Below are 23912 nucleotides of genomic sequence, written 5' to 3' on the forward strand. Positions count from 1 at the left end.
TTTGAGACAGAGTCTTCCTCTGTCACCCAGGCTGGAATGCATGGCGCTATCTCGGCTCATTGCAACCTCCGCCTCCCAGGTTCAAGAGATTCTCCTGCCTCAGCCTCCTGATTAGCTGAGCCTACAGGCATGTGCCACCATGCCCAGGTAATTTTTGTATTTTCAGTAGAGACAGGGCTTCACCATGTTGACCAGGCTTGTCTTGACCTCCTGACCTCAAGTGAGCCACCCGCCTTGGCCTCCCAAAATGTTGGGATTACAGGCGTGAGCCACTGCACCTGGGTCCCCTTTCTTACTAAAATCTAAATTTCCTTAAGGTAAGGACGATCCCATCCTTGTCACCAAAAAACAAAACGAAACGAAACAAAACAAAACCACACACAAAAGGCAAAGACAATTTCTGTCTTGTTCACCACCCTATTCCCAGTGCCTTGCACAGGTCTAGCATACAGTAGCTGTTCCATAAATGCCTGTTGATGAATAAACTGATGTTGACTTCAAAATTCATTATTCCCTAATCATTCTGCTATGCAAATAGTATATGAAAACCTTCAGTTCAAGCATAATGCTGTATTATGGACTCAGGTTGGTATTCAGCAACAAGCTTGTTTTTCTATGGATTCCTAGAAATTTTACAAAAATGGTAACAAGTTTCTGGGAGAAGGAATATAAGTCTCAATAGGCAAAAGATAAACATATTTAGTATGATAAAATGCCAACTTGAATTGGGACATACTAAAAATGCACCAGTGTGTGTTGTTGGAAAAACATTTATTGCAATTCAGTGTCAAAAGTTTTTTACAAAAATATGCCACCGTCTGGTACAAACAACTATAAAAAATCAGTTCATCATGCAAGAAAAGTGTGCAAATAATTTATACAGAAGGACTCAGCTCACACAATATTAAATAAACATCTCTGCATGTAATTGGTCTAGCTTTATGCTTTAGTTACAATGTTCAACCCCTCTAATATTTTCATTTAAAAAAGTACATTAAAACATCTAAGCTTAGGACACAGGCTGTAATATACACCCACTTTAGCCATGGTGATTGGCACTTAGTAAAATAAAGATGGCACCAAGGGTTCCCAAGTATAGAATACAGCTTGGAGCCTTCTGCTTAACAGACTTGTGCTTCGTTAATTAAACAAACACATCTATACTCAAAGACAGAAAAAGTCGTGTTTAAACTCCAGAAATAACGTAGCAGATGGAGTTTCAAGAAGTTCGGAGTTTTGGAGCAGCCATCGTTTTTGGCCAAATGGAGCGGGGCCTGTTTTGAGAGATTCTCCAGAAAGCTTTGTTTGCTGAGTGAATTCAAGGACACTTTGAAAAATGCCCAGCAGACAAAGTCATGAATATCATGGCCCCTTGCTCCTGGCTGCCTCATGGAATAATCCCCCTTTGCTTAGTAAAAGATGAAGTTTAGCGGAGAATGAATATCCGCTGGGATAGAAATGCACTGAATCTCATAGCTGGTCCTGAAGGAGGAAATGGAGAAGATGGATTAAATGTACCTCTGAGTCTAGCGGAGAGGAAACACCTGCTTTGGAATCTCAGTTTCTAGGAAGTAAGTCACTGCCCAGCCCTTCTGTCTTTTTTTATAAGGGCCATTTTTGTAATAAAAATGTAAGTACCCAAGGAAAAAATAAAGTTGTCAAAATATGCTGCTTTCTTTATAGCAAGCAGGTTGTACTCACTGGAATGCCACATTCACAACAGAATCAGAGGTCTGTAAAAACATTAAGTGGCTCCTTAACTTCTCCAGTAAGAATCAGGGACTTGAAATGGAAACGTTAACAGCCAGATGCCCAAGGCTGGACAGTCTCCCATGCCTTCCACGGTGAAGGGCTTGAGAAAAATCACATCCAATGTCATGTGTCTCCAGCCACACCAAAAGGTGCTTGGGGTGGAGGGCTGGGGGCACACAAGGTCAGGCCTCAGGAGGCCTCAAGTTGGCATTCAGCTCTGCCACTGAGTACCAGGTGGGCTGATGCACGTCCCCTAAACATTCTGGATCTCTTCCTCATTGTGAAAGGCAGAAGCTCTAAGTCTAAAGTGTGGGGTAGGAGTTTCCATTCTTTGGAAAACCAAAGATGGTTACTCTCCTAAATGAAACTGAGAAGAAAGTATCTACAGAAAACACTGAATTTAAACAAATTATGACCTTGTTTGTTGAAGCCATCAAGGACCCAAGATATATCAAATAACAACATCTCTGTATTGGCCTAGAGGATCAGAGTGTTTTGAGGTCTGTTTAAGCACTAATAGGATTTTAGGCCAGCATCCAGTCAGAAGAGACAGTTCACAGACTCAGAGTTGGAAACAGATTTAAAAAAAAAAAAAAAAAGATGTCAACATAGAAAATGATGATAGAGTTTAGTTAAAAAAAATTCACACATAAAATTGCAGTTAAAACATTCACACATAAAATAGTGTTTGCATAGCAAGACATTATTGCCTTTCAGCCTGGCAGAAAAACATAAACTCAGGTATATATTTTATAATAAACATTGTATTGAATGCTAAGAATGATATACTGTTGAACATCTCTTGAATGGTTTGCCTCCTTGTAAATCATACCACTTGTTTAGACAATTGAAATTCCAAGCTCTTTCTCTTCTCCCGTATAAAAACAACAGAAACAAGGAGCCTCTGTTAGTAGCAAGCTCTTCATGGGAAAGGGTATGTGAATCCACAAAGATGAGAACTGTGGCAACAGCATAATACACACCCACTACCTTGCTGCCCGAGTGCTAGTAGAACCTGCTCTAGTGTTCAGAGTTTTGCAGTGCAAACCCAGTCCCTCTGAAATACATCTTCCAAGCCACTCCAATGTAAACCTGATCATCATTAAACAAGAATCATCTCACAACTGATACACGGGGGATGCTTTCACCTAATAGCTTTTGTTCATTTCTGCCATTTGCCCTCCCATTCAACTGATTTGTCTGCTCAAAATAACAGCATTGAGTGATAATGCAATCTAGTTTAAAATGCCATTGGATTTTTTTTTTTCCGGATCTTGCTCTAGTGTGAGCACTCCTGAGCTTCACATATTCTCCTTGTCCCAAATGCAAGGGCTTACTCTCAAGAGACTCTAGGCTCACTGCCCATAAACCTTTGAGTTGGACCAAATCTTAACATCCCTGTGGATTTGCTCATACTGCCCTGGGCAGAACTCTTTCCTTCTTTGGAAGTCTGAATTACTTCATATTTGACATCTATTTTGAAATTCTGTTTTACAGGGTTTAGGATGGGGGTAGGTAGGCACAGGAAAGAGAGTAGAGCATTATCTCTTTTCCAGCAATTTCCATTGTCATGCCCCTTCTGACTTTTAGACCAGCAGTTCTGAGACAGGGATTATTTGCTTTTGCTTGATAGGTCAGATTGTCTGGGACGGTTTGCCAATAGAAATTCTATAAACTATTATTGTTCAAAGAGCAAGAATTGTCTTAACTCTCTTCACTTATATATGAGGCTCTGGCCATACTTAACAGATACCACGTGGCACTAACACAGATACGCTGTGCCTGCTGTGCTCTTCCCATCATCCCCACACAAGCCACAGCATCAAAGACATGCCATTTCTATTCCTTTCCCCCCTCCCTCTCTACCTGCCATTTCCTTCCTTATTCTCCTCTTCCAATGAAAGAGAACCATAAAGGTTGATTTATTCTTCATTTTCCTTAAAAAATTTCCTTGACTCTGTCATATACCAACTCCAATAACACCAAAGGACATGGGGAGAGCCCACCAGCACCATCTTGGTAAACATTTAAGAAGACCGTAACCCTTTTCTTGGGGCAGGGGTCATCTTGCCAGATGCACATGGTTGCCTGGGGTTTATCATACAATCACGTGCACTGCTGAGAGTCTAAATGAGACCAGTGTCCCAGTTTTGTGCTGACAGTCCACAGCAGGCAATGTTTCTGGGACTGCAAACCTGAAGGCAACGAGGAGTTTCTACTTTCTTGATCAGCATGAAGGGGCAGAGATAGCAGTTGGTGGCAACATGTGGAAGGCCACGAACCCCGAAATCTAAAAATGTCACTGAGAGTCAAAGGTTCCAGAGCTCTCTCAGTGATGGCACACCCAACTCCACCCCATGTCTTTGAGGAGGCTGAGAAATTGGAGAGAACCTGACAATTATGGAAGAAGTAGCTTTTTATTCAACAGTCTAGGTTCCGCATTCCCAATGTGAAATTGATTCAGGGGGAGAGGGACTACAAAAAAAAAAAAAAAGAAAAAAAAAAGAAAAAACACACCTTAGATAGTATAATGGTTCGTGACCTTCCAAAGCTCAATCTTACCCAACAAAATCCTACTCTTTCATATTAATTTTCCTTATTAGGGAAAATTTATATTCAATGTAATTTTTTTCTCCTTAGGGAGATGATAATGAAAAAAAATCGGAGAAATCCTGGCGTAGCAGAAACATTGCAAAGTGAGGAGCACTGAATAGTAGGTTCCTTCTCTTCAGAAAGCTGATACGTGGGTTGTGTGCTATTGAGGGCAGGGGCTGAAGAGGTGTTGTATCATAGCTTGTCTCTTGCCTCATTTCTCTCCGTGCTTAGCCATTTTCCCCCTTTCCAGGTCACCCCAAAGGTCAGTTCTTAAAGATACACTGTTCCTCAACTTGCATGTGGATCATGTTCCTATTTCTGCTTCACTTATTTGCCAAGGGCATGCAGGGTGACAACTTTATTTGGGGGAAAAAAAAAGCATATACAACTGCAAATATATGTACATTGTTGTAGGAAAGCAACAACATTCTGTAGAAAGTAAAAAACTGGGAGTAGATCCCTCATCTACTCCCAGCAATATTTTACAATGAACTCATTAGGTCCTGAGATTTCCTTTCTTCCACAGTTACCTGCTGATATTTGTCTCACAAAATCCCCTTGGGATCTTCCTGTTTTAACTATCCAGCCTGGAAGCAAGTTTAAGATGAACTTGTGGTAACTCTCCTCCCTATTTGGCTGGAACTCCAGCCTTGATTTTTAATCACCTTTGCAAAAAGCCTTAGCTCAGATGGACTCATTTTGATGTTGGACCTAAAGAAAAGAAGCTCCTCAGCTCATCCCCCTGGCAAGGGGAACAGCAACTGGTAAGATGTTTAACTGGCTGATTGTAAAACCTGTCTTTCGAGCCTCAGCACTTGGGCCCCACTCTGTCCACAGACACAGGCTTATCCATGAAGATATCCAAGGAAGAAAGTTAAGCAGGAATAAGAAAGTCTTCACAGCTATTGACTGGGTGACTAATTCTATCATCTTTTCTGCAGCAGGACTTCCTCTGGGACGGCTTTTGTTTTGTTTTGTTTTGGAGACAGGCTGGAGTACAGTGGCACCATCATAGCTCACTGCAAACCTCGAACTCCTGGGCTCAAGCAATCCTCCCCTGGGACTGTTTTAAGTTGGCCTTCTCTTCCCCCAAATGAGCTACAACATGACAGGAAAAAAGGAACGTGTGCTTTTGGGTTGTTCTGGTAAACAGATAACTCCAAGGAGGGCCCTGTTTGCCTGAAAAGGAAGTGTAAAACCAGATGAGGGTTGCCTCCAATATCCCTTTCCATTTTAAATCACTTTTTATAGTGATGAAAACACTTACAAGAAAAACAGACACTGCCTACTGGATCACATGCGTTGTCAGAGAGGGCACTCTACACTTTTAGAGGTAGACCATTGTGTGGTATCTCTGTAGGGTAAGGCTCTGTGCCCATGCAGGTTTAGGATGGGTGGCGCTTCCTTCGCCTTCTCAAAACAAACACCAGATCAAACCCCAAAGCCCAGGGATTTCTCCTATGTAGTTTTTCTTCTTCTTTTTTCTTTTCTAAACAAATTTTCACATTGTAAACAAAGCGTCCTATTTTGTATTTGAGTTTTGCCTTTTTCTTCCTAAGGAACTATAAGGGGGTTTCTGTGACCATTAAGAGGATTCCGTTTTCACCGCTGAAACAGAATTATTGCCCTTATAGTCTTGCTGGCAAATTGTTAGAAAAAAAGTTTATTTACAGTATTTTGCTTTTCCATACCAATTCTAGTGAGAAGTTCACATTCTTAAATTCCCAGTCAGCAACTGCATTTCTCCCCTCCAAGTCCTCTCCGTGACTTATCTCTGAAGTTCCAGGCCAATGTTTAAAATGTACACTATTTACAAATGAAGTGTCCAAATGCCATATTCCCAGCTCTCCAGCCAGCAGGGGGACGCTTCTGAAGTGTTGTCATGTGCTGGGATTCAGAACTTGAACAAGTTGATAAAGTCCTGGGGTGAAAGTGAAACGGAGCAGCTCTCTGGGTTATTGGCAGTGCACGGATGGTCAGTGCCCTGGAAAGGAACACACGGTTAGCTTCAAGTTCTCAGAGGCCTCTCATTGGCTTTTGGCACCAAAAGGCATTTTCCAACTTCAAAGCAACGATTCTCTGTCAATAATGCTGCCCCAGGCCTAAATGTTGCATGTTCTCACTTGTATGTGGGAGCTATAAAAGCAGATTTCATGAAAACAGAGAGTAGGCTGGTGGTTACCAGAGCAGAGAAAGGGAAAAGGAAGGGGATGCAGAGAAGTGGATCAATGGGTATAAATACATGGTATGGCAGAAGGAGTAAGACCTGCTGTTAGATCAGTAAGTGAACGTAGTTTACAATAATCTATTGATTATTTCAGGCTGGGCACGATGGCTCATGCCTGTAATCCCAGCAGTTTGGGAGGCCTAGGCAGGTGGATCACTTGAGGTCAAAAGTTCAAGACCAGCCTGGCCAACATGGCGAAACCCCACTCTACTAAAAATTACAAAATTTAGCCTGGGTGTGGTGGCATGTGCCTGTAGTCCCAGATACTCAGGGAGGCTGATGCAAGAGAATCGCTTGAACCTGGGAGGTGGAGGTTGCAATGAGCCAAGATCCCACCACTGCACTCCAATATGGGTGACAGAGTGAGTGAGACTCTGTCTCAAAAAAAAAAAAATCTATTGAATATTTCAAAATAGCCAGAAGAGAAGAACTGGAATGTTCTAGCATAAATAAGTGACAAATATTTAAGGTTATGAATGTGTCAAGTACATTGATTTAATTTTTACAAATTACATGAATTACATTATCACATGGACCCTGAAACTATGTATTATGCATCAATGAAAAAATTTTACAAGTCTGGAAAAACTAAAAGCTATGTGTTTCCATGTGTAAGTGTGTGTACCGGTACACACAAAGAGAGGAGGATTTAAGGGTGAGTGGGTGGAATGCAGAAAAATGTAAACATAAGAAAAGTGAAGAAAATGGAGGTCTATGAAAGTCTTTCAGACAAAGGGAACCCCCACCCTCCCAGGCACTGAATCAGTTTACCCTCACTTTCAGCTGGGGGCTATGATGGGGAAGAGGCGGAAAGGCGCTGGCCTCACCATGCTGGCTGGCACTCTTGGCTTTTAGGGACTGGGCTAGGGGTCTGTGGCAGCCACCTCTGAGACACATACCTTCCAGGAAAGGATGTGACAGTGTTTGCAGAGCTGAAGGGTATCTCCATACTGCTCTTTCCTTGGGTAACATCGGACAAGTTTGAAATACATCTTCTTCCAATCCAGCTGCCCTTTGTCTGACAGAATTAATCGTTTGCGGATCTAAAATATCAGATGAATAAAAGAAATTGCGAGAGAGTTTGTCAAGAAGATGGCTTGTGGTTTTCTGGTTCTGAAGAGGTTAACTCTCACCCTTTTCCCCCTCTTTTCAGCTCTACAATAGCGAGGGGAGAACTGTCACTATATAAACAAATACCTTCTTAGACCTCCTCAGTTAAACAGTAGCTTTTCACCAAGCTTAAAACAAAACAAAACAAAACAAAAAAACAGGTGGCTGGTGACATGTTGCTAGTGACCTTTACTAAACTGCGGCTGGATGGTCCTTTAAATTTTAAGGGATCTCAATAAACAACTTCAATCTGTTCTTTGGTATAGACTTGAGTGATCATTTCCAGGGAGATGCAGTAACTGCTTGGCACCAGGGCTCTAGTTTGTATCTAAATATTAGTGGATTCAAGAACAGAACTTGTTGAACTCACACATCCATATAAAGAAACTGGAAAAAGACCAACAAACTTGAGGCAGCATGATGAAGGGAAACAGGCTTGGAGTTGGTGTCTGAAGGTCCAAATTCAAGGTCAGGGCCAGTTTCCTCACCCAAAGAGCTACTTCATTAATTTGGATATGTCACTTGGCCATTTGTGGCTTTAGTCCCTTCATCTGTTTAAAGTAGGTACAACAATACCTATCCTTCCCTGGGCCATTAGAATAAAATGAAATAATATCTATGAAAGTACTTTAAGGCTGGGCGCGGTGGCTCACGCCTGTAATCCCAGTACTTTGGGAGGCCGAGGCAAGTGGATCACCTGAGGTCAGGAGTTCGAGACCAGCCTGGCCAACATGGTGAAACCCTGTCTCTACTAAAAATACAAAAATTAGCGAGGCATGGTGGCACACACCTGTAATCCCAACTGCTTGGGAGACTGAGGCAGGAGAATCATTTGAACCAGGGAGGCAGAGGTTGCAGTGAGCCGAGCCTGCATTTACTCCAGCCTGGGAGACAGAGTGAGATTCCGTCTCAAAAAAAAAAAAACAACAAAAAAAGTACTTTAAAGCACTCAGAAAATATAAGTTATGGGGTTACAGAAAAAAAGGATGGGTGCCAATTTATGATTTTTTTGAGTGAGTTGTAAAACGAGAATAGGTTAAGAATGTAAGTTTAATTTTTTTCATAAAACTACCTGAAAACACACACACACAACATCTCTATTTAAAAACTCAAGACTGGGTGGGCATGGGGGCTCATGCCTGTAATCCCAGTGTTTTGGGGAGGCCGAGGCAGGAGGACCATTTGAGGCCAGGAGTTTGAGGCCAGCCTGAACAACATAGAGAGACCCTATTTCTACAAAAACAATAATAAAAAAATTATCCGGTTGTTGTGGCATAAGCCTGTAGTCCCAGCTACTCAGGAGGCTGAGGTGGGAGGGTCGCTTGAGCCCAAGTGGCTGAGGTTGCAGTGAGCTATGATTGCATCACTGCACTCCAGCCTGGGCCATAGAGCAAGACCCTGTCTCAAAAAAAAAAACAAAATCACAAAACTCCTTCAACTGTCATTTTTCAGTCAAACCAGGGAACCTGGAGTAGGGCGAATCCAGACCTCAGGCTTGAGCAGGGCACCAAGGAAGCTTGGGGTGGGGGCCAGAGAAGGAGGGTGGGAGGAAAGCCCACTGGGCCTTGCCGACCTGCCGCTCGGAGAAGTGGTACTGGCAGAGTTTCTTCCACAGCAGCCGGTCTTCGCTGAGCACGTGCAGGTCCGGGGCCGCCTGGCCCAGGCTGACCAGGTCCCGCCCGTCGCTCAGCCTCTGCATGATGTTCAGTTGTAGGCACAAAGGCAGGTCAGTGAAGGTGAGGCCTTTGAAGGCAGGCTGCAGAGAGAAGGGTGACAATAGGTGGGGTGCCAGAGAGCAACGATTCACCAAGCCACACCTTCTAGGCATGCAGCTGTCCCCCTGTCCTCCACCCTCGAGGCAGTTTATTGATAAGAGGTCAAAAGCAGAGTAAATCTGCCCATCCTAAATGCAGACACGAGGCCATGGCCATGAGCCACAAAGAACTGTGTGGAGTGGGCTGAGCTGAGTGGTGCCAGAGGGATCTCCCTACATTTCCAAAGCTTGAAACTTTCACTCTTAAAGACTTTCCAAATGGTGCATGTGCTTTACTCAGTTCACACAGTTACAAGATTTGCTGCTTTCCTGAAGGCCTCACTGCCCTGGATGGAGTGGCCCAGACTGCCACCCCAAGTCCCATCTCTCTGGCCGCCCTCCAGACCTCAGGTCCCTCCAAGTAGGTTTACTTACTGGCACCTAAACACACCTGACTCAGCCTGACCTCAATGCCCTCGCTTCCCCAGTCCTCTCTGCTCAGCCACGTGGTCATCCTGCTCAGATCCAGTTCAAACCTACTTCCTCTGAAAAGCCTTTTCTGTTTTTGTGACTCCCTTACCCACTGCACCTTCCTAGAATTCCTAGGATCTCTTTGAGATACTTTTGCAATATCCTTCTTTTGTCATGCAACATGAGCTTTTTTTTTCTAAAAGAAACTTTGAAAGGAACATTCTTGCTGGAACTTAAGCTCTATGAAGGCAGGAATTTTAATCTTTTTTCACTACTGTGTCCTGGGTGTCTACAGGAGTGCCCAGCACATAGAAGGCACTCAACAAATACCTGTGGAATGAATGAAGCCCAAATAATTAAATAGGTAGAAAACAACACGAAGACTCTGTGCTGGGGTGTGTGTGTGTGTGTGCGCGCGTGCACGCACGCACATTGGGAATGGCAGGTCCAGAAGCCCTTGGCCCAAGCTCCACCATTCCTTGAGACATCTCTATTCTAACCGGGGCCTCAGTGGAACATTGTGAAAACTGCTGGTCTGTGGATAATACCTTGGCAATTAATTGTGAGCTTCTTCAAGAGCTTCTGGTACATCCCTGAACTTACTAATATATTTAAGCCTTTATTGTTTTAAATTTTGATGAGCTTATGATACCCTGCCCAGATCTACATCCTTGAAGGCAGGGTCTCATTTTATGTCCCTTGTAGACCAGCCCAGCACAAGCCACCTCTCCTGAGTGTCTACTATGGCCTGGTGCTGAAGTTGCTGCAATAAGCTCTTTAGGCTGGTGACAGACCCAGAGGCAGAAACAAATAATCATAAAATAATATAAAATAAGACAGTAAATGCTGTCATGGAGGGAAGCACAAAGCTCTGTGGGAAGGATCTGCACCTGGGAATCTGCACATGTATTTGCTGATGTGTCTTGAACAGCAACAGGATGCTGCCATCCAGACAGGTCAATAGACCACCTGGGACTGTGGCTCCTTGTCCTACCCCTGCTGGTTCTGGGTGAGCTCTTGATTTTGGACTACTCACATTTTTAGATCAATGTTCTGTGACCTCTGAGAGGTCACAGGGGAAAAACAATACAGGATGAAGAAACCCTCCCTTAGCTCAGGGGAAACTATCCTGAGAATGGGTATCAATTTCCCTGCCCAAATTTTTACAGGAGCCAAACTCTGTATGAAGCACATCGAAGCCCAAACACATGGAGGATTCCAGGAGACACTAGGTCTGAGCAGTTCTCTCTGTGTCCCAGCAAGGCTGGGTAGGCACGAGGTGGGGAGGAAGCAGTGGCAAGGGGCCTTGGGAAGGCTGAGCTACGGAGAAGAATGGGAGGTGCAGGGAAGGAACACCAATGGACAGGCAGCACATCTGGATCCCAGCTCCCCTGGGAAGTCTCCCCATGTTCAAAATGAATGCCTTAGAAGACTCTGAGGATCCCTCCCAGCTCCAACAATCTCAGATGTAGAAGGACTTCAGCCTCCTGTTTCATTCAAAGTATCTATGACTTGGCAATTTATACCACTCGGTTCTACCCCAGGCTGCTGGGCAGAACTCTCAATTGTTTGCAAACTTCAGGTCTGCCAACTGCAGAAGGCCCTAGACCTATCTATCGTTTTTCATCTGCTGCTGATCATATGAGCTCATAAAACTGCCATGAGATTTTCTTTTCGTTTCCAACACTTCAAAGCCTCTACTTTTTTGGTTAAAACTCCCAGGCCAATTATTACATTAACTCCTACTAAAGGCAAGTCCACTTGGCAGAGTTCACTCTGTCAAATTTTCAAACCTGAACTTTTCCAAAATCCTTGCCCAGACCCCACGCTGAGCCCTTCCTCCTGGTAAGTGGTTAACTGCTTACATCCCTCCTCCTTTCGAACGTATGAAAGAAAAATTAGTCACTCTCGCTCCTCTAGTCAAGCATTTGGCTAACGTCCATTCGGGTCTATGTCACTCCTCGCATGCTTCAAAACAGTGCCCTGCCCACCACATACTGTCACTGTATTTGATTTTTTCCCCCAAGACCCAGTTCTCTTAATTTCTTTCCTTCATTCTTTATTACATTATTTTGCCAATAAAAATTGGCTCCATAGAATGAGATATGAAAATTTCGCAGGAAAACAAGATTTTATGCTGGGAGGAGAATGATAGAATTTTGGCAAAATAGAAAGCATTTATTCTGAAAGTCAACTTCATGTTTTCATGTAATAATGTACTTCTCTCTGGGTCAAACTGTTAAAAAAAAAAAAAGTAAGTTTTAAAATACAGTCCAGACTGAAGTAATTAAGTCTTTTCTCTTTCTCTCAATTTCTCCTTCCCCTAGAGAGCTGAGCTTCTGTGTGGAGGCTGGGCACAGTGGCTTGCGCCTGTAATCCTAGTACTTTGGGAAGCTGAAGCGGGAGGACTGCTTGAGCCCAAAAGTTCGAGACCAGCCTGGGCAAGATGGTGAAACGCCATCCCTACTAAAAATACAAAAATTAGCAGGGTGTGGTGGTGAGTGCCTGTAGTCCCAGCCACTTGGGAGGCTGAGGTGGGAGAATCACGTGAACCTGGGAGGCCAAGGGTGCAGTGAGCTAGGACCATGCCACTGCATTCTAGCCTGGGCAATGGGAATAAGACCCATCTCAAAAACAACAACAACAACAAAAAAAACCAAAACAAACAAAAACAAAAAAAGAAAAGCCCTTTAAGGCTCTGTGGGTTCCAGTACAGCTCTCAATATAAGGAAGCCAAGGAGGGTTGGGACAGAGGACAGCGGGAGGAAGGTACAGTGGTTGAAAGCACAACCTCTGTGGACAGGCCTGGGTTCAGTTCTTGTGCTACATCCTACTGAGCATGAGGCCTCAGCCAAATTATTCTTTTTTTTTTTTTTTTTTTTTGCGGCGGAGTCTTGCTCTGTCGCCAGGACTGGAGTGCAGTGGCCAGATCTCAGCTCACTGCAAGCTCCGCCTCCCAGGTTTACGCCATTCTCCTGCCTCAGCCTCCCGAGTAGCTGGGACTACAGGCGCCCGCCACCTCGCCCGGCTAGTTTTTGTATTTTTAGTAGAGACGGGGTTTCACCGTGTTAGCCAGGATGGTCTCGATCTCCTGACCTCGTGATCCGCCCGTCTCGGCCTCCCAAAGTGCTGGGATTACAGGCTTGAGCCACCGCGCCTGGCCTCAGCCAAATTATTCTTAACTACTTGTTCTAATTGTTCTCATTTATAACATGAGAAAAAGCTTATCCTCCAATGTTGTTGGGTGGGGCGGATGAGATAATGCATAGAAGCACTCAGTGTAGTGCCCAAAAAATGCTAGCCACTGTGAGGACTCCTACTTACAATTCTTCACTAGGTGAGTTAATCAATACATGTAAAGGACTTAGAAGAGGGCCTGCACAGAGCCAGCCCTTAATAATAACAGCTGACATGTTTACAATATTTACTGTGCATTAGGCACTGTGCCATTTGCTTTCCATATATTAACTTATTAAATCTCACACCATGGCTATGAGTTGACACTACTGCAACTATTTTCCAAACGAGGAAAGTGAGGCATGGAGAGACTGAATAACGTGCCTCAAATCCTGCAGTTGGGGCCGGGCGTGGTGGTTCATGCCTGTAATCCCAGAACTTTGGGAGGCTGAGGTAGGCAGATCACTTGAGGTCAGGAGTTCGAGACCAGCCTGGCCAACATGGTGAAACCCTGTCTCTACCAAAAAATACAAAAATTAGCCGGGCATGGTGGTGCATGCCTGTAATCCTAGCTACTGGAAAGTCTAAGGTGGGAGAATCGCCTGAACCCAGGAGGTGGAGGCTGTAGTGAGCAGTGGAGATCGCGCCACTGTACTCCAGCCTGGGCGACAGAGACCCTGTCTCAAAATAAGAAATCCTGCAGCTGGTAAATTATCATCATCATTCATAATACAGGGCCATGTTTTCCAACTGTGTTCTTTTGAACACTGAACGAGTACTCAGGCAGGCAATGGGAGGAGACTCCTTTCAACCATTCATTCATTCAACTCAGATTTACTGGCTGTCTCCTGCTTTGTGTCAGGAACAGGGAATAGATGGGTAATGTCCTTTCTTTGTGGAGTTTATAAGCCAGTGGACAGAGACAGAAAAGTACACACACATTATAGACAATTTCAGATCATAACTGCTCAGAGGAAGGTGATATGATGGTGATGTCCATAGATTGGATGGTCAAAGAAGGCAGCAAGCTTCAAAGCCCTGAGGCAGGGCCAAGCTTGGAGAGTACAGAGAATGACTTGGCTTGGCTGGAGTTCCACATGCAGAAGAGATAGTGAGTGAACTTCAGTGTTTGATCTCTTCTTCGTGGGATCTCATTGGATCAAAGAGAGTTTTTTAAACAGCTGGATCATTGGATAAATAGTTGGAAGAAAGCTGGATTGAAAAAGTTTGGAAACTCAAGCAAGCTTTGACATTTTAGGAATACGGAATCCAGGGTTCTGGCCTCAGCTCTGGCCCTAACTGCTGTATATCGCTTGGAAAGTCACTGGGCATCTCTGGTCCCCACTCCACCTCCACTCCAAGAGGGGTAACAACAGCTACGATAGCTAGCTCCGAAGAGTGTTGGTGGATCAGCTAAGAAGGCTTCTGAGCATGTAAGCCTATGGCAGTGCAGGGTATGCAGGCAGATGTGGCCAGGAGGGGTCCTTGGAGGTGGACAGAGGGAACAGAGGCAAGCTCCAGGCAAGTGTGACCTTCTATAGAGTTTTTCTTTTTTTTTTTTTCCGTGAGATGCAGTCTCAGTGTGTCACCCAGGCTGGTAAGTAGTGGCGTGATCTCGGCTTACTGCAACCTTCAACTCCCGGGTTCAAGTGATTCTCCTGCCTCAGCCTCCCGAGTAGCTGGGACTACAGGTGTGCACCACCACACCTGGCTAATTTTTGTATGTTTAGTAGAGATGGGGTTTCACCATGTTGACTGGGGTGGTCTCGATCTCCTGACCTCAAGTGATCTGCCTGCCTCAGTCTCCCAAAGTGATAGGATTACAGACATGAGCCACCACACCTGGCCAACTGTGACTATCTAAATGGGTGTTCTGAAGCTGCTGAAGGGAAGTGCCCTTGGGACACATGGGACCCGCTTGTTTACATCACTGGCTTGGCAGTTCTCTCTTGGTCTTAGAAAAATCCTAGTCAGTCAGTCCAGGCCATAGAGAATGCCAGAAACCAGGGAGAACGTGTATGTGGGTTTTCTGTGAGAGAGAAGCTGGGAACTTGGGTCTCACGTTCACATGGTCAGACTATGTGCCTACACTTGAGATGTAGGAATGGGGTAAATTATTGGAATCAATCAGGTAAATGTTCATAATAAATATGTACATTCTCTTAAACAAATCAAATACGTGAGATGATTTCTGAAAGATGACTTGCATCTGTGCTCTGCTCTGTGTGTGTGTCTGTGGGAGCAGCGTGTAGGTGTTGTAACCTACGTGACTCTAAGGAAGTCACGTAACTCTGAGCCTTCGAATGATTCTGTTTCACAGCTTAAAAAGCGAAGGGACAGAGAGGTAATTACCAGTAAAGTCATGAACATGCATTCTAAAAACTTCATCTAGTAAAAGAGTTATTTAAAAGCAGTCAAAGGATTTCTTCCTGCTACCTTCTCCTGATATGAGGCAACCTCAAACTTTATCAGTGTGGGTTCCGGAAACCACTTAAGCCAGTTACAGTCTGTGATGAGATAAGTAAGCAAAGTGCTACATGAGCCGCCTGAGTGTGTCTGTCCATTAGTGAGTCCTAAGAGATTGTACCAGCATCTTCCTCCTTTTTTTTTTTTTTGTGCCTTGGTCCTCCTGCTCACTATTAGGGAGACAAGAGCTGAGGGCCAAGCTAGGTTGTGAAAGCCAAAAGGAACAACTGCTATCGATCGCCAAACCTCACTGGTAACAGAGGGCTTTTCCTTTTTGCTTTGAAAATTGCTCATCATTTTCCCACATGTAAGCTCACAGACTTTAATCAAAGGCTTCCTTTGTCATAACTACCAGTCATCACAAGTAGGATTTTAAAAGGCTGGTACCAGTTCTCCAAGCCTTCCCAGCTCTGTTATATTCAAGACAGCAACCTAAAGTGGCAAACAACTCATCCTTTATGAGGATATGAGCAAAGAGACATCTCTGAACCCCGCTCAAGATTTCAGCAGCGGGGCTGCTTCTCCCCAAAAGCCCAGTTTCCAGCGTTCCCACGGTCGTTCACCAGGCTGCCATCTTTCATGTACTTTGATCCCGTTTCGCCAAGTTTTTCTTCCCACCTCCCTTTATCAGGAGGTCCCCCAGCCCGCCCTCAGCACCAGGACAAAGCAGCAGATCAGAAAAGACCAGACTCTTCTGTCCCGGGAGTGAATTCAAAGTCTTGGTGAGGCTGTTCAGTGTCTCCGTGGAGGGACCCACTGCTGGGAGGAGGCTGGGCCTCCCGCTTACCCTGGTGATCTGAATGTTGTTCAGCTGCTGCTGCCAGTGGAGAATCGTCTCCATCCGATACACCCACATGTTAATGTTCCCGACCAGCACGGACTTGCCGACTCTTTGGACCAGTGTACATAAGGACGTGTAGAGGGTCTGGAGTAGTTCCCTTATGAGTCTGATGTTTTGCTGGTCTTCAAGGACTTGAGTAGGGAAGAAAAAATAATCAAAGTTATGATACTGGAACACCCTGTATTTTATACATGAGCTTTTCTCTGTCTCTATTCCAGTCATGTTACCCAGGCACTGCCTCTGGGGATATGGTTTTCTTCCTCACGGGTGTTTACTGTACGGTTGGCCAAGCTTCTGCACTTCAGGTCAAAAGGTAGAGTTTCCATTATCTAGGTCCCTCTTTGTTCTCTTCCCTCTCATTTTCTATAAAGCCTCTTTCTCTTCATTGTTCTCCCAGCAGCCATGGCTCAGCTGATCAGAGAGCCACTCCTTTTGCCCAGAAGTGACCCCCTTTAGGACAGTCAGTGGAAGGAGCGTGGTTTCAGGGGTTTGGAGCCTGGGTTCTAATCCTGTCTGGCTGATTCTGTGTGATTATAGACAAATCACTTCTCCTCATGGGCCTCAGTTTCTCCATGTGTATAATGAGTCAGGTGAACCAGAGACCTAAGGTTCCTTCTAGCTCGAATAGTCTATGAATCTATTCTGACTTTGTATATGTATCGATTTTCCAGGAATTTGCGACCCGGAGGCTCGGGAGCCAGTGTTGGGACCTGTGTCTACACTGAGAAGCCTACGAGGCTTTTAGTAGGGCAAGTAGATGGTCCCAAAGAAAGGACAGGAGGGCGACAGTCTCACCCTTTGCCATGAGGATGCGCTGCACCCCCTTCTGAACTGGAATTTAGTGCCTCTGAAATGTAGCTGGAGTTGTTCATTTCATCCATTCCACATCTTTAAATCTAATGACATGTCCACTCTATTGGAAAATCCATCTGCCCACCTCCAGGCCTATTAAAAGGGGTGAGAGAGTGACAGAAGGCTCACCTTTCAGTACCACTTTTTCCAAAATATTCATGAAGTTCTTTTGGGCGATGCCACTCAGGGATGTGAGCTGTGACTTTGCTATCAGCTCCAACAGCTGAGGATAAAAATAGAAGTTGCTAGGCTTAGAATACAGAGATATTTTTCTCCTCTAATCTTCACTTTTGAGTCCCATGACACGTGGATACAGACTGACAGGGAGAGATAAATGGCAGGCAGGGCCACAATGCAATAAAAAGCAGATGCTCAGAGTGAAAGATAAATGGGGTAATTCAAAACCCAGGATTGGGCTGAGTATTTAATTGCTTTTCTTCTTTTAAATATAAAGAATTTTGGCTTCAGCCAGGGCTAATTCATTCTACTTGTCCTACTTCAGCAAGTGAAGCTGACGTATCCTGAAGGGAACAAAATCTCCCATGACCTGTGAATGGCTGAGTTCTGCAGAATCACCTCCCCAGGGGAATTCTTCTGCCCCCGCTTGAACTTCTTCCTTATTGGCACTGACTGCTCACAAGGCACCTAAAGCCCATGTTCAGCAGCCACGTGCACTTTCCATGGAAGTGGAGAGTCTTATCCTGATACCTCCTGCTTCTGCAGTGTTCAATAAACATGTCTATTAATGAGACTCTTTCATCGCACTTAAATTTCTGTAGAAAGATGCCAATCACAGGAAGAGAGAGAAATGCAGGGATGTATTTTATATGATGTCACTGTGGCTAAAAACTTGGATCCTTGTAGCTCTTGGCCTTAGATTCAAGTCTTGATTTGACCATGTATTAGCTCCGTGATGATGGGCAAGTTACTATATTTCTTGGTGCCCCACCCAGTCTGTTCACCTATACTAGAAATACTTAGAGTCTTTAATACAAGGTTGAGTATTTAATACCTTTAATACAAGGTAGAGTCAATAATACAAGGTTGTTGTGAGTGATAATAGGAGAATGCACATAAAGCCCTCAGCAAGTGCCTGGCACTAATTCAGTGCTAAACAGACTGTGTTTTTTTTTTTTTTTTTTTTTTTTTTTTTTTGAGATGGAGTCTTGCTTTGTTGCCCAGACTGGAGTGAAATGGTGCAATCTCAGCTTACTGCAACCTCTACCTCTTGGGTTCAAGTGATTCTCTTGCCTCAGCCTCCGGAGTGGCTGGGATTACAGATGCCCGCCACCATGCCTGGCTAATTTTCTTTTTTCTTTTTTTTTTTTTGTATTTTTAGTGGAGACAGGGTTTTGCTATGTTGGACAGGCTGCTCTCAAACTCCTGACCTCAGGTGATCCAACCGCCTTGGCCTCCCCAAATGCTGGGATTACAGGCATGAGCCACCAAGCCCAGCCAGTGTGTTTGCTGAAAAAGTATGTCCCATTCCTACCACCCCATAATCGCCAGACAAAAATAAATGAAGATAATAACCGAGGTTAGTGTATACTTAGTCCAATCTTTTTTTCCTTCTATAGCAAAATTCTTTACTGATGTGGCAAGATTAAAAAACAAATACAGACAGGGTGCAGTGGCTCATGCCTGTAATCCCAGTACTTTGTAAAGCAGGTGAATCGCTTGAGGTCAGGAGTTCAGGACCAGCCTGGCTAACATGGTGAAACCCCATCTCTACTAAAAATACAAAAAATTAGCTGGGCATGCTGGCACATGCCTGTACTCCCAGCTACTCAGGAGGCTGAGGCAGGAGAATTGCTTGAAGCCAGGAGGCAGAGGTTGCAGTGAGCCAAGATTGTGCCATTGCACTCCTACCTGGGCAACAGAGCAAGGCTCCATCTTAAAAAATAAAAAAATAAAAAATAAAAAACAAAGATCCTATTGTTGACAAATGAAACTTTAGACCGGAAGGAATTTTAAGAGACCATCTAGTTCAATCCACTTAACAGATGAGCAAAGTGAGGCCCAAGAGACCCACCTTATGAGCCACTCCACAACCAGTGAGGACTCAGCAGAGTCCTTCTCAACACAGGAAAATAAAAGAACACACTTCATGCATTCAAAGGGTTAACAAACAAAAGAGGTTGATATAAAGTGAAAGTAATTAACTTCATGAGAACCCACCAGGCCCCCAGAGAAAACTATTAGGCTGGTGCAAAAGTAATTGGGGTAATAAGTAGCCTGAGACTCAGTAGACTAGACATAGAGAACCGAGACCCCTCCTTTACATTGAAGCTAGAATCTTCGCTGTTAGGAAACTCTCGAAGAGAATTTCATCTCCTGGCTAGGTTTCAGCCCGACTTCATTTCAGGTCAATAAACACTGAGTATGACACTCCGGTGGGTGCTGGAATCAAGGCCAAGGGAAGAAGCAAAATGAAATTGGAAAGATTGGGTTGCAGAGGAGAATGGAAACTTTTGGATCAATAGCTTAGGCAATTCAGAGCACCTCTGCTTCCACGGCATTTGTGTAAAATTTTTGTCCCTCTGGAGTCCTTTAGGAGCCTGTTAAACCACACACAGACTTTTAATTTCCTGAATGTAATTTTACTTCACATATAAAAAAACCCACCCCAATCCAAACTCCTTTTTCTCCCTGCTTCTGTATCTTTTCCACAGGCAGGGAGAGATGAGGCCAGCTGACTGGAGGAGGAGGTAGTTTGTTACAATCAGTACTGGTGATCTAGTCTGAAGTCAGGAGCTCACTGAGTGTCTGCTAAAAGAGGCAGGAAGTCAAAACACTAGTAGAGACCATGGCCATGGGCGGTGACCACACTGAATTCTGTTGTTTTTGCTTTGCCACCAACCAGCATGTGATAGTCAAGAGAGGAGTGAAAATGGCACAAACGGACTGACTAAACCTTTCATGTATCTCCCTGACCAACAGCAAGATTTAGAAGCCCAAGATGATGGTCTAATAATACCCTGATCCTCACATGACCAGCATGAAGCAGATGAAAGAAAACAAAAGCCTTGGGTCAGCTCTTGAAGGGCAATCGGCTGTGCACTGTGACTCATCACTGGGTAGGAGGTGGGGCAAGGGGTTGGGAGGAAGGCAGCCAAAGCACTGCCTGAAATCCATCCAAAACCCAGATTCCATGTGACTACCATCTCATGAGGGTGTCAGTTTTAATCTTGTCAAAATATGCACCAATCACAAGGACAAGTAAACTCTCAACACCATGACTGTGCATTGGAGGAGAAACGAACTGCCTTTTGGTCTGATTATCTTCTCTGACTAAGGAGAAGGAGGAATATAGCAGCAAAAACTTGTCAACTGACAGCATAATGACATGTTAACCATTCTGGGCTTCATCCTATCTCAAGGGAAAGTCCCTCCCGACCTTTTTTTAACTGTCAGAAAGTTGTGGAGTCAGGAAAAAGAACCCTGGAATAGGAGAAGACCTGGATTCTCTAGCTGGGTGACCTTTGTAACTGTCATTCATTTAGCAAGTATTTTCTGAGTGTCCACCCTGTGCTAGCATCGTGGTAGGTGACAGGGACATGACGATGAAGACACATGATCCCTAGACTCATGGAGTTTGCTCTCCAGCTTACAGTGTAAGTCATTTAATCCCTCTGAACTCCTGATTCTTCATTTCTAAAATGGAAATAAAAAGACTACTTACTTCACAGGATTGCTATGAGAATTAAGTGAGATAAATATGTACAAATCCACAGTAAATACCAAACCTAAGGCATTTTTATTATAAGGTATTCTTTCTTTCCTTTTAAACTCCAGTCTTTTTGTGAAGTTTAAAGTTGACATCAGGGGTTGGCAAACTTTTTCCGTAAAGTGCTAAACAGTAGGTGTTTTAAGGTTTGTGGGCCACGTGGTCTCCAGAGCAACTACTCCACCCTGAAGCTATAGCACAGAAATGGCTATAGACAATGTGTCAATGAGTGGGCATGGGTGTGTTCCAATAAAGCTTTATTTACAAATCAGGTGGAGGGCCAGATTTGGCACCTGGGCTGTATCATAGAGTTTCTGGTATATATCATAGAGTTTAAGAGTGAGGGCTCCAGAGGCAAACTGTCTGCCTCAGTTTTCCCACCTGCAAAATATGCACAGTAATAGTACCTACTTCAAAGTTGCAGTGAAGATTAAATGTGTTCACATAGCATTCATAACTGTGCTTGGTACAAAGAATATACTCGATAAATTATTATCATTAGCTTTTACCATAATACAGAGCATTACCAAGTAAAATTATTGCCAGTCAGGAAATACTGAGTTAACAGGGCAAATACAACCCATTTAAAGACCTTCGGAATTGCTTCAATTGTACCTGTTGTCAAACAAGTGCATATTTGTATTTCAATTGTACCTGTTGTCAAACAAATGCATAAATGCTTTCACACTGTAATATTCCTTTCTATCATTTTACTATGTTGGTGATACATTTAATAGCACCCTATCTGTTGATAAAAGTTAATGCTGATACATTTTATGACTTGCATGGTTTTTCTACCATGGAGGCTTATTTTGCTAACAATAACAATAACAATAGGGTGCTTACTATGTGTCAGCAACTGTTAAGCACTACACATGTGTAATCTTGTTTATCTTTAACAACAACCCAATGAGGTAGGTTCTCCATTTAACCAATGAGGATATTTAGGCTCAGAGAAGCACTCACCTAAAGCCATACTAGCAGTAGGAAATGGTGGAGCCAGGACTTGAGCCCAGATATGTCTAACAGAGGACACATTTTCTTTTTTTTTAATTGAGACAGCCTTACTCTGTCACCTAGGCTGGAGTGCAGTGGCACAGTCATGGCTCACTGCAGCCTTGACCTCTGAGGCTCAAGTTATCTTCCCACCTCAGCCTCCCAAGTAGCTGGGACCACAGGGGCACATCACTATGCCTGGCTAAGTTTTTTATTTCTATTTGTAGAGACAGGGTCTTCCTATGTTACCCAGGCTGGCCTTGAACTTGTGGGATCAAGTGCTCCTCCTGTTTCAGCCTCGCAAAGTGCTGGGATTGCAGGCATGAGCCACTGTGCCTGGCAGAACATATATTCTGACAGTTTTAGGACTTCAGTTTGTCAAGGCCAATCAATTTGCATGGAGGGCCAAATTTTACTTCAAAAATGGGAGCAATACCATTTATTGTTGTGTTTTGGGGAAACAGAGTCTAGAAATTTTATATAATATTATGCTGTGACTGGTAATCAACTTTTAATATTAAGGGCGCTATAATGCCCAGAAAGTGCTAACAGCACATTTAGGATGAGGCAACTGCTTTAGGTAAACCACAGGGTCTACTTTCCGCATCAGCATCACTCTATAGGCCCAGAGCTACTAGGTAGTGATGTATGGAACTAGTAGTGAAGAGAGCAGAATTTACCAACTTTTAAATTATTTTTTTATTTTTGAGACAGAGTCTCGCTCTGTTGCCCAGGCTGGAGTGTAATGGTGCAATCTCAGCCCACTGCAACCTCCACCTCCTGGGTTCAAATGATTCTCATGCCTCAGCCTTCTGAGTAGCTGGGATTACAGGTGCTCGCCACCACACCTGGATACTTTTTATATTTTTAGTAGAGATTGAGTTTCGCCATGTTGGCCAGGCTGGTCCTGAACTCCTGACCTCAGGTGATCCACCTACTTTGGCCTCCCACAGTGTTGGGACTACATGCGTGAGCCATCGCGCACAGCCCAAATTTATCGATTTTATTTGTGTTAAGAGAGCTGTGCGCCTACGAAAGTAGGTTTGTATCTAGCAATCTGTGTACCAAGATGAGTTAGCCAATTGGATTCTTTGGCCCTAGCCACAAGAGAAAAAGAGAACAGAGGAAAATGTCTTGTTTGGAAGTGGCTGCTTGTTTTTGACTGGGCAAATTTTAGCCCAGGTGCCAGTAATTTGTGGCTATGTTTAAAAAGAGGCAGGGGGAGGGAAAGGGAAGGAGGAGGAGGTTTCTCGGCTCCTCTGGAATTCCATGGTGTCATTATCGTGTGGGCACTCTGAGCATCCGGCATGATCTGCAGTGACGAGCTGTGCAGTACCAGGAATGGCTCTGAGCTACTGGAGGGAGGGATGGTGGTCACCGCATGCTGAAACCACATCCTGCCCTTCAGCTTTGGCTCATGCTAGTTCTGGAGGCAATGAACAGGAGACAAATCTAGTTGCAAGCAATATCGTCTAGCAAATCTCAGAGCGGATATGAACCAGAGTTTGAAGTGGTGTGTGCAAGATGAATGGGCAGAAGAGAGATTTCCCTCTTATCTCACTACACTCGTGTCAAGAGCAGGCTTCTTACGTCTTCTTCCCTACAGTTTATTTTAGCATAGCATTCATAGTTTTAAAAATCCATCAGTTCACATTACTTCTTTGCTTAAAATCCTCAAATGGCTTCTCCTCGCACTTAGGAAAAAACTCAAACTCCTTACCATGAGTGGCAAGGTTCTCCCTGATCTGGTTTCTACTCCTTTTCCAGCCTAGTTTTGCACAATTTCATTCTGCTCTGGCTACACAGGTTATTTGTCTCTTGAATAGGTCAAGCTTATTCTCACCTCTGGGCCTTTGCCTCTGCCACATCTTTACATGCTCGGCTCCATCCCATCCCTCAGGTCTCACTCCAAATGTGGCCTGCCCCGGGCTCAGAGGACCCCTTC

At 44.2% G+C, this 23912-nt stretch overlaps 1 protein-coding gene across 1 annotated transcript in view; it reads right to left on the bottom strand.

The window, feature by feature from the left end:
• Window positions 1-754: 754 nt before the first annotated feature.
• Window positions 755-23912, bottom strand: part of FBXO32 (F-box protein 32) — a 44287-nt gene continuing 21129 nt past the window's right edge. Inside the window, exons 5-9 of the mRNA XM_017855890.1 lie at window positions 17374-17467; window positions 16339-16523; window positions 9258-9440; window positions 7474-7617; window positions 755-6331 (exon numbers count right to left, since the gene is read on the bottom strand). Coding sequence (XP_017711379.1) covers window positions 6242-6331; window positions 7474-7617; window positions 9258-9440; window positions 16339-16523; window positions 17374-17467 — 696 coding nt within the window. The 3' untranslated portion in view covers window positions 755-6241. The remainder of the gene's footprint in view (window positions 6332-7473; window positions 7618-9257; window positions 9441-16338; window positions 16524-17373; window positions 17468-23912) is intronic.

The sequence above is a fragment of the Rhinopithecus bieti genome, unplaced genomic scaffold (genome assembly GCF_001698545.2).
Source record: "Rhinopithecus bieti isolate Rb0 unplaced genomic scaffold, ASM169854v2 scaffold_38631, whole genome shotgun sequence".
Taxonomy (NCBI): domain Eukaryota; kingdom Metazoa; phylum Chordata; class Mammalia; order Primates; family Cercopithecidae; genus Rhinopithecus; species Rhinopithecus bieti.